Raw genomic sequence first — 12,002 nt, forward strand, 5'->3', positions numbered from 1 at the left:
ATATATTTCTTTATTTGCCCTAAGGACAAGAGAATTCTGTGGGGTTCTTTGACCATTTCCCGACAACTTATTGTGAAATTAGATTTTTATTTCTTATTGTTTCTCTTCTCTGTCTAGAAATCATTATTCAAACATTTTGAGAGCCCATAGTGGCCATTAGACTTAAGTTATTTTTGTTAGTTTAAAAGATTGTTTTTTTTTTGTTTATTTTTCCAATCTGTATATTATTATTACCTATTTCTTAAAAATAAAAAATGATGATTAAAAACAAAAATAAAACCATACATTTTGCGTTTATAAAACTTAGATTTTTTCTAACTTTTACTTTTCTCTTAATCCGAACTCCCATCCCATGAATATACCAATCTTCTGAAGATTTGATTCGAATAGCAATTGCCTTTATCATACAAATTGATATTTCTAGGAAAGTTGTAAATGAAACTGAACATTTATCGCATCACCTTCCTCCTTAATTTAGCAAATCTACTTCATAACATTCACGCCCATATGATACCATCGTTCGAAATATTAAATTTTCCATGAAAGAAATAAAATTCCACCCATTTCGTAACAATAGTCTCCATTTCTTTTGCAGATACTTTCAGAATGCGTCGTTCATCATTCTCGCCCTTCGGCGCCAGTAAAGAACCACTCATTGTTGTTGAAGAATCGGGAAATATTGAAGAAGAGGAACAATCCAGCTCAAACACTCCTACACAAAAAGCAAGCCTGGATATAGACTCGCCTGTAAATCCGTATCTTCTTTCACCATGGCGTGATCCACGTGAAACCCGGAAGCATTCCCTGCCGTCGCAACAGGTTACCGAAGGTATAACTGCAAGTCAAGTTCGAAGACTTTCCGAAAGGGGAGGTGAAGGTTCTGGACCAAGTCCAAGGGAAGCAGCATTTCTTGCAACGCTTTCCCAAGCTCCTGCGCCATCAGGACGAAGACATTCCGTAGTCACAATTTCAAAAGTTCCTCCGGCCTTTTTCGGAAGAAATCGTCGAGAATCTGTCGCTGCTTATCCATCCAACAGGTAAGTTCATTTTCAATTATTTAACCAGAATATATTCTTCTTTCATGTACTTTTCATTGCTTAATTTATATTTAGATAATATATGTATGGTTTATGTATCTGAAAATCGGAGAAATTATAGATAGAAGAAATAAAGGAAATTTTCAAGACAATGGGGACTGCATAACGAAATCAGTTGCTCAGAATTTCAGTCCTTTCCCAACTAAATGAAATTAGATACCGAATAATAGTTCGCTATGATCTAAAATCGAAAAGGAGTAGTTTGAAATTCAAATGTCAGATAAAAAGCTTAGGCAATCAAATTATATCAGAGAAGGCAAAATATTAAATAGTTAATCCGTTTCCTTTTTTCCAATTTTAAACTCAGATTTCAGGCTTCAGGCTTGCCTTTCTGCAATTGTATTTTTGTTCGGCTTTTAAGAGTGTCCCTGAATCTGAAAATGGGAGAAAGCGTATAAGAGGAAGAAAAGGTCTCTCCGTTCTACTCCTACCAAAAAGCTTGTTACAAAATCATGGCACCCGAAAAGAAGCCTTTATCGTATCATTACTAAGCTACCAATAGGCCATCATTGTTGCGATGTGCAAGGAAGATTACAGAGAGGGCGGCCATATTACTCCAATACCCCAGCCCGTACCCCTTTCCGGCGCAACATAACCTCTCAACGTGTGAGAAAAGGGGATCTTCTTTTTCCTCCTGCATCCCTCGCCCTCCGCCAAAAGTGGCGCTGAAGATTCAAACTAACATTTGAAACAAACACTATTACTTTGCAGGGAGGAGAGTGAGCACCCATTATCCCTTCCGTCTGTTGAATGGGGTTCGAAGTTAAACCTTTGTCTTGAAAATAACCTTAACATTTTTCGATTACGTGAAAATTTCCTGCAAATAGATATCATCAGAGTGTGGTTAAAGGTTAAATTTCTAACCCCATCCCTAGTGGGGGAGGCTATGAAGGGAAAGGGAGAGATCCCCTCTTCGATCTCTTTTAAAAATCGCGGCAATAATTGCCCTAATGACAAACTCACTGGTGATGTGAAAATCAACTCCCTTTGGCGACCTATAATGTTTTAAGGAAGAGAGCCCGCCGCGAGTTTTCAGGAAAGTAGAAGTTCTCCTTCCTCTCCGAAGTAAGACTAGCAAATTAATCAGAGTGAATTTATGCGGTGTTTCCAACGATTAATTAATTGAAATAATAAAACTTGTTGTTTCTTTTTCGTTGGTGTGGGTATTTATTCTTGCAAATACCGATATTTCGGGAACCACTTGTTCCCTTCATCAGTGCAAACAAGTTCTTGTTCCCTTCATCAGTGCAAACAAGTTCTTGTTTGCACTGATGAAGGGAACAAGTGGTTCCCGAAATATCGGTATTTGCAAGAATAAATACCCACACCAACGAAAAAGAAACAACAAGTTTTATTATTTCAATTAGCAAATTAAGATTTGCCAAAGAGAGAAGGGTAAATTTGCTGGCCTCAAGCTCCTCGCACTCTAATCATATTAGAATGGAAGCGATACCTACGAGTGGTGATCACCAGTTAACCCAAATTTAGGAAAATTATCAAGCATCATGACTCCGGATGAAGTCATAGAAATTACCAGTCGGAGAATAAATGCCGTCGAGCGCATCAACATCTTACATATCGACGTAATCTTCAGTATGGATTGGTCTCTCATTGACTCCACAACCTACCTGAGGCCAGCTAGAAGAAGAACAGCTCACACGACCAACATTCTTTCCGCGATTTTGTCGACCCACGTAATTGAGTACTTCTTTGTAGATACAGCAACGTCACTACCCATTAAGCATAATCGTCTGTACCACATCAACACTACTGGCCCTCTATCTTTTCACGATCTTGCGCACTCCGTTGCAAACTACCGCATTATCTCCGCCTTCTACCTCGTCAAGGCATATCATCAAATTTCTGTAGCTCCCGAACACATTCCGGAAACGAACACAGTTCACTATAATAACTTTTGGACTGTCCAATGTGATGCAAACCTCTCAGGGGCTCAACCACTCTGTGCTGCGAAAAATTCACTTTTATTTTGTTCATTTGGATAATGTTCTGGTCGCGTTCTCCTTTTAGTCTGAATTCTTCAGGCCGGCCCAGAACTCAACATTGAGGTATACAAGTTCTTATTATTCCAAGTGAGGCTACCTGATAACCCTCGAAAGCATCTAATCGGATTAGTCAAAGTACAATCGATTTCGAGCTCCCCACTTCCGAAAATGGTTAAGGATCTGATAAGTTTCTTGGGCATGTTAAATTTCTACCGCCCTTTCTTGCCAATGGCCGCCCATCACCACTCTGTGTTTAACGCTGAAGACCAAAGATTCCCGCCTGATTACCTGGTCCCCAGAGGCGGAGGCGTTTAAGACCACTAACCAACAGCTAGTAGAAGCTACGTTTCTGGCATTCCCTCAACCAGATTCACCCCTAGCTAAATTTGTGTCTTAGAGGTTACCGTAGGCGCCACCCTTCTCCAAAAGGTTAATCAAATCTGGCAGCCGTTGACCTTCTTCTATAAGTAACTGAACCCCGCTTAACAGAACTACATCACTGATGATCATGAATCATTAGTCACTTAATTCGCAATTAAAGACTCCCTGTAGTTGCTGACGCTTTGTCACATTCTGTAGCAATCGCTTAGGCGAAGAAGGACGAGGCAGTTCATCAAAGCGTCAAAACCAAGTCTAAATAAACATTTAGGGAGTTTCTTATGTTCGACTCAAAATCGAGTATATACTAAGAGACTTTAGACAAGGAACCAAGACCATATATTCCGACCAATTTCCTTAAGAAAGTATTTACGCCGTTCACGACCTAGACAACGAATCGATTAGTCACCGCAAAGCATTTCTAGCGGTTCATGAACAAGGATATTAATTCTTGGACCAGTTAATCGCATGCCAGAACTGCAAAACTTTAAAATTGTACATGTGTAGATGTGTTCCGTCAATCCACGAAGCGCTTCCACGAAATCCATCTCGACTTAAGTGACCCTTTGCGAAACTCGCACTCTTCCAAGTGTTGCCTCACAATTATCGATAGGTTCTCGCGGTGACCTGAGGCGACAACTCTGAAAGACATTTCTGTACAATGTTGTGCCGCGGTCGCCTGTCGATAGTAGATTCCACGCTTCGGTGTGCCAGCCGATACAATCACCGGCAAGGTAATGTAACTCGAGCTCCCCTTTTCTCAGAATTAGGAAAACTCCTCGACTTGAAACGCTACCGGACAACCGCGTACCACCCGCTGTCCAGTGGGAAGCTTGAAAGATGACACAGGACGCTGAAAGCTACTATAATAGCCCAAGGCGACCCTTCTTTTTAGATACTTGGACTCCAGACAGTTAATCGCGAAGAATTGGCTGCAGGTCCCGCTGAGCTGATATATAGGGAAAGTTTGAAATTCCTTACGACTCTGTACTCGATATTAACTACCACCGAATTGTTCCGTCTGCTCAATGCCGCCGCAACTGGATAAACACAACCGATGTGCCCAGGGATCTCAACTCCTACACGCATGTCCTCCATCTTACGAAAGCCCCTTCGAGATTTTCCAGCGAGGCCTACACATCTTGACATCTTAAACACCATCAAAGAAGTATATTTAGCCGATGTCAGTACCTCTCTTATTATGCACATTTAGAAAATAACTCCTAAATATACTGCTGATTGCAGTTGGATTGATTTGAGCGCTCGTACCTTGCTGATCAGTTGAAACCCAACTCTCCATACTTAAACAATATGCCAAAAATGATAACGCTGTTGAAGTTGCTCTTACCATTATCCTTGCGCTCATGCGATCATGTATTTCCCATTGCCTGTCCAAGCAAGATGTTGTCATAGCTAACTTTGGCATTTAATAAAGGATCCGCAGCTCCAAGCAATTTTGCCTTTTGTTAGGATCCCCTGAAATCAATGGTCACCCGCTTGTGGCGTTCATTGAGTTTTGGGAAACCGAGAACATTTTCCGGAATCAAAGATTGCACCGATTCTTTGTAGAAAAAAAGACCTTACCAAGGTATGTATTATATCTTCGACTAAAATATGAAATCTCCTCCTTTTTCTCACATTAACTACTTATAACCAGAGCCCCAACATTATGGATCTAGGCCCTAGGCGGGTGGGTCTGTCAGTGTCCTCATTACCAGCGGTTTTCGAGCATCCTGACAGGCTCAGCAGCAACTGGTATCAACTCCAAACCAACTGGCGTGATATGTTCTTGCTGATGCGCCTCACAGAAATCATGACTGGGGGCTCATTTCTATTTTGTACATCGCCCAATCTGTCTTTCGCGGACTCCGAAATGGGGCCGAAGGTAGGCACATGCTCGTTGCGAAACCGGTGAACCTGTACTCTGAGAGAGCGATACATTTCTATAATGCCCACAACGTTCAACAAAAGCCATGTCACGCTAGTTTTTTGAAACCACCACGCTAAAGCAAAGTCTAGCACTTTCTTAGGCATACAGCAGGATAGCATTTTTCCCCACAAACAATCCATGCTTCTTGTATGAGCTATAGAAGCATCTTCCAGTTATTCATCGATGACTGATAAATGCAGCGGCGGCTTTATAATAATGCAAATTTATTTGGGAAATAGTGCACCTTACCTACGCTTCAGATGAAGATGCCGTGAGCTGCAAATCTCCTTCACTGACGTTAGAGTCGACACTTAGACTGTGAAAACCCGCAATAGCGCCGAGAGCCCCTTTGTTTCCGAATTTTCTTTTAATCAGACTCAGGAACGCGAATAGAAAGGAAAGTTCCCGGCTTATTAGCTTTTATTGCCGCCTAGTAGCATCGAGGCCCACATGTTAAAATAATGCTGGCGAAGGGCTCTTTGCTACCCTTTGGAAACGTCAGAGGAACGCTGCCGCTTCGGTTTGCCCTTACCCATAAACACTCCGGACGATCCCTGCCCCTCAAACTTGGTACCATCCAAAAGTTGTGGTTTCGTCGAAGTCGACTTGCCTGAAGCGGTTTACCTGAAGATGGTCTATTCAAAGGCAGCTTGTCCAGTAAAATATCAAATTCTGTCCCTTGAAGGTGGTGAAACAAAACCACATTCCACTAATATATACCTCATTCTCGCCAACTGCCATGATTAAGAGACTTTCAGCTGTGAATTTTATAAACAAAACTTTGGACGGCCATTTGTAGTGTGGACACGTAGTTATTTCCTTCATAATTTTTAAAAATTGGAAAATATTATGTTCATAGATAACATTTTATTATTTACAGTCGCGTACTTGGTTCACGTCGTGAAAGCGGTGCTTCGACAGGACCCCCTTCCACCGATCATTTAGGCAGCATACATAATCTTCAATTAGATATAATGGATGACATCGTACAGTCACGAAAAGCTCGAATGAAACTATGGACAACTAGCAGCGAAAAAGTGTGTGAAGTACAGACGGTCGACGAAGCAGGCGCCAGCACATCACAACGTTACACGAACCGACGCTTTTCAGACTTCATTGGAAATGCCCTGCCTACAATTCCATCACATAGACGAGCCTCTGAACATCCTGCCATAGTATCGCCCTGCCTCCCTGGCCCATCAGGATCACATAAACGAAAAAAATCCGGTTTTCTCTCCACAAGCGGAAAATCTGAGCTAGGTGTAGTCTTGAGTAATCTAACGTCATCCGCCATAGAAATTAATAAATGTGATGAGTCAACTCCAGTAAAAACCAAAACGAGTTCAACATATGGAGCAACCTTAGATCCAAATGTAGGTCGGTCAACACGATCGAACAGTTTCGATGTATCCCTCCTACAAAACGCCAAACAGTTCATATCAGACACAGAGGACAAAGGCGCAGCGGCATTGTCTGGGTGGTTTACCAAACGCCATCAACCAATGGCCAAAAAGAAGAGTATTCGAAGTAAAAGCACAGCAATGGCTGTCTCCAAGGACATGCTGGAAAGACTTCAAAATCGTGAAACTGAAAAGAATCGGAAAGTTCCGCGAAGTAAACAAAATAAAAATTCCTTAGTTGATCCTCACGTAATCGGTAGTGCCATCGAAGGATTTCTTAAGAAGAGCGCATCGACAATCTCGTCATCAAATAAAGGGGCCATACCAAAGGACAGTCGTCGAAAGCCAGCACCCACCGTTCGCTCAAGCCTCAATTGGTTCGGGAAAAGCGATGAAGACGACTCAAAGGACACTTGCGATTCGTCATTGTGTTCCACGCTCAAGGACCTTTTTGTCAAATAATTAACCGGGAATTTTAGCTTTAAGTTCACCTAAATGAATTCATCGGCTTCGTTCAAAATGCAAACCCGCCGCCAATATCACAAAGTAAGTTTTCAAAATAGCATTTGGAAAAGTGTAATGGAGATCGTGGAAAATGATGGTGCCAAAAGAAATATTAGGTTCAATTTCAAATGTATTTTAATCCTTCGTACATATGTATATCACCGTTATCCATAAACCGATATCATAAAATATTCATACGCATAAATATAGATGTAAAAATGAATCTTGAAAATATATTTTTGCCAGTTTTAAGTGGAAAACCAAACAATGGAAATATGGGATGCCTTTCACGATGGATTGCTTTGCCTTTGCAACGTCCATTCACCAGGTAAATCCTGAAATCATCACGCGACTGTGAGTATGTGAGTTACTGCGAAAATTCGAATTGCGATTGTAATGTATAGTAGAATATGTATTGTAAATTGTGGACTATAATAAGGACATAAGGTTAAATGTATAGAAGGTAATTCTTTATTGATAGTATCACGTGTAGGAAACTGACGCAATATATTGATATTTTGTACAAAAGATACATCAATACATAATTTTATCTTTAATTGTAAATATATTTACGAAACAAGGAAGTCTCTCGGAACCTGTTAACTAGTAAGATATAATCGGCTGATTTGGGGCCTATTTATCCATTAATGAAAACAAAACATGATTCCAAATTTGTGCTAGCTCAATGCATCTCCAGATCACTTCAAGACTGTCAATCTGAGGTGAATTAAGGTAAAATGTGGTGGAATAAAATAATGCGATGAAGATAGTGAATTAAATGCGGAAAGGCACAACTTCTAGTCCATCCAACGCTGGAAGTTTTTGCTTCTCTCTCTGCCATTGTATCATTCTTCCTTTGCCTTCCACCACGATATAATTTTAATAACTAACGCTGATTTCCATGAAATATCCCCTTCACATATAAACAACCGCTTCTATCCTATTTATTCTCCATCCGTCTACCCGCATATACCTCATTTCTAAACTCATCTTCTGCGACGAATGGAAAGCCATCAGACGATTTAGAACTTCAGTATAGTTCGCTTTGAAGGCAACGGGGAGGTACTCGTGGTGTATAATACCTTTAACATCAGAGATAGCTGTCAGAATCGCATTAAAATTAGTTCGAAGTTGGGGAGAGCTTCTGGGCAGAAGGACGCCAAACCACTGGAATGAGGGGACCGTCATGTCAATGTCATAATCGTAAACCTATGATTCTGGACGAAAGGCTTTAGCCACAACAAGGTCTTTATTTTGTCTATGTGTGGATCGACAGCTGGCGTGAAAAATGTCTAACACAGTCCACGACTATCCTTGAAACATTTACGCCACTATGCGAAACATGTCATACGCTTTATAGGAACAACGCAATAACCCAAATTGAATACAGTAGTCCCGCCATACATTTTCCAAATCTCCTAGCTCCTTGAAAGCATCCACTCTGACATCCGCTAAACAAGGGAAAACAAGGGAAACAATTGAGCGCTCTGTAGTGCGTTTGAATTATGTGACCCTTTAAAGCACTAACCTATATGTAGTTGCATTATATCTACAATTATAGGATTGCTCTAACTTGAGTCCAGTAGTTTCCATTGAGAACGTTTTTTTTAAAACCTTTCAACGATGAGAAAGATGCCAATCGGTCATAAATGTCCCCATTTACGATACGATCTACACACTATCTATACCAACCTCAGCTGAGAAATAGACTTGGTCCCGACTCCAAAATCACCACCCGAGATATCAAACTATTGCTGTTTCGGTCGGCCCTTTTCCCTGTTCATCCACTTGGATGCTCAGACCAATCTTAGCTAGTGAGTTCTCGTCGACCATAATTTCATTATCATATCATCGCCTCTCTCGCGATTTCTCCAAGATCAGTGTAACCACATATCCAGCACGAATGTCTTTACTTCAGATGTGGTTCGCCTTCACTACTGCGAGGTGGCTTTCATTGAATTCCGTAGTCAGGAGAAGTCAGAACTGTAGACGGCAACATGTAGTTGTGGAATGTTGTGGACATTGAAAATCATATTAAAAAAGAAAAAAACGTAGTAGTATATCCAGCAATCGTTGTCATTATTCTTCCAACGCTTCTTCCCAAAAGCTTGACTTGCGATACGATGCGAAACCTGACAAAGAAGAATTGTGCTCCAGTTGTAGGAAACCCAAACCCGTTGGTGCCGCACGTCCTACGTTCCCATATAAACACATGTTACATAAAATTGACGCGAAACTACAACTGAAATATGTACGCATTTGTTCAGCATACGAAGTGGGGTCAGGGATTAGCATCAACACCATGCGGAGTGCAAAACGCAAAGTGCGACCGCCGCCATCTGGATAAACTCATCTAATGCAAACTGCGGTACTCCCATTTATCCTCCATAGTTCGTCCCGAAAATCTAATGGCTACCTTTCCCTGCGGCTAGCTCAATGTTAGCATATTTTAAAAAGTTGTTACAAGAGCGAATGCATGAAGAGTTAGCAAAGCTCAAATTTATAGTTGCCTTTTTACCGTCAGCAACGAGAGGTGGGCCCACAACTACCAACTGGCAGACCTTCCGGTCATCCTCGTAGTGCACTTTCAGCGGATTGGTCAGTACACATTATTTACGTATGGAGTTCCCTAGCCAACCAGATGCTGTCAGATCTGTCAACATGCGCATATACTAGTTTAATTTACACAGTATAGCCATACGATTCCGTAGCCTACACAATTACGAAATCTATGAGCGATACCATGACCGTCCGGTTGTGGATAAAATCCGGCTCAATAGGTTACGGTGGGCGGGTCACTTAATCCGTAGTCTATAAGGGCAATATCTATGGTAGGAAAAGAAGACGAGGCAGACCCTGCCTAAGATGGAGCGATGGCGTGGGCCAGGACGCCAGACAGCTTTTAGGGATATCGAATTGGTGGACCTCGGCGCAAAACCGGGATGTCTGGAGTTCCTTATTAAGGCAGGCCTAGACCGGATACCGGTTGTTGCGCCGTTGATGATGATGAGTATAGCCATAAGCAAAACTAAGATAGATACAAAGCTGAAATTATGCAGGAAGGTACAAAATAGCATAATAAGTAAGCGAACATGGTGGTTATTCGAAATGATCGCCACGGTTCTTCACACAAAGCTTCGGACCCTTGGGCCACTTATCTCGATGCTGCACGCACTGTTTCCAGCGGCATTTCACTATACTCGCTTTCAGAAATTGCCAAATTGGAGTGCCGAAGACGACAGGCGATCTCTTCAAGCTGGTCCCCCAAAATACGTATTTGTATATATCACCAAATACTTTTAGCCAATAAAAAGGAAAAATATCTTCAAAGGCAAATTTTCATTTTTAATATTTTATATCGCAAGGAGTAGTAATCTGACGGGAAAGAGGTAACTTTTATCTCCTTATGATAGTATTGGGGTTTCCAACCAACTTTCAAATCTGATGGTTCCTATTAAAGTCTGCCCTACGGAAACATTTTACGAGATCATGAACTTAAAGGGAGTTCTCAGTAAATTTGCAAAAAAGAATGATGTACTATTACTAACTTTATTTGAATTGATATCGTAACAGGGAATATTTTGAGGCTAAGATACCACATACAGACCACCAATTTCTGGGAACTTATCCTTAAAATAATTGATCCCTTTCTAACCCCCGCACTTCTCCCCTTTGCAATCAATGTCAAAACTAATAACTGTTTCCAAAAATACTAATCGACACCTCTCATTTGAGACCCCACATGGCTATCTTCGGGGAAAAAAATATGCACCCCCACCACGCCCTGCATATATTGGGACCCCCGCCGCCTTTAAACTCAACGGAGAACGAATTTACTCCCTGACCGGAAAAAGCTTTTCTAATGGCATGAAGGAAAAAGTTGAAAAAAGCCCGCCCTATTTGCCCGGAGTTACATGGTCTTCATTTGTCTTTAGGTTTTGGGAAAGGCCAGACCTGTTTCCTGACCGCATATGGTCAACTTTCTAGACTCATAACGACCTGTATGTCAGTTCATTTTGCATTTTCACTTTACGCACCGCACTGGATTTACCGGCATTCTTATTTCGATAATTATCTGTAAATATCTTTGCCACAGCTCATATCTGAAAAAGTAACAGTCATTCAGGAGATTTAGAACTTCAAATTGATAGATAACTAGATTCATACCATAGTAATCACTTCTCATAGTCACATTTTTATGACAGATGTTTTTTGTTAAAATCAACTTATTATTCAACACCTTGAGATAAACAAACAAATCCAGATTTTAACTTGAATGATTTTCGAGATGCATTTATGCTAAATTTAAGCAAATAATTTATCAAATCTGTTTTTGTAATATAGAAATATTTTCTGTTTGCACTTCCGGCATACAATGAGAATATCTAATTGGAAATATCAAAGTTTAGAATTGCGTAAACGTTCTAAATTAATTCTAATTATGAATAGAATCACCAAAAAGCACAAAAAAAGACGGAAATGGAAGACATGTTGGAATAAACAAGAAATCACCAGACCATCAAAAGTAACAATAATTAATCTATAAACACAATTAATAAAATGCACAATTACAAATATAATATACTTGGAACAATTTTTTCAGTTTTTAACCGTTATGAAATTACATGAAAATATTTAAATATACTTAAAAATATGTAGTATCTGTGAATATTATACTATTGCAGTTGTA

The 12,002-nt window shown here is 40.5% G+C and overlaps 1 protein-coding gene across 1 annotated transcript; it reads left to right on the plus strand.

The window, feature by feature from the left end:
• Positions 1–606: 606 nt before the first annotated feature.
• Positions 607–7,626, plus strand: LOC119657820. The gene is made up of 2 exons (XM_038064934.1): positions 607–1,037; positions 6,289–7,626. The coding sequence occupies exons 1-2, from the start codon at positions 607–609 to the stop codon at positions 7,268–7,270; spliced, it is 1,413 nt and encodes a 470-aa protein (XP_037920862.1). The 3' UTR covers positions 7,271–7,626.
• Positions 7,627–12,002: the final 4,376 nt, after the last annotated feature.

Source organism: Hermetia illucens, chromosome 5 (assembly GCF_905115235.1).
Source record: "Hermetia illucens chromosome 5, iHerIll2.2.curated.20191125, whole genome shotgun sequence".
Classification (NCBI taxonomy): domain Eukaryota; kingdom Metazoa; phylum Arthropoda; class Insecta; order Diptera; family Stratiomyidae; genus Hermetia; species Hermetia illucens.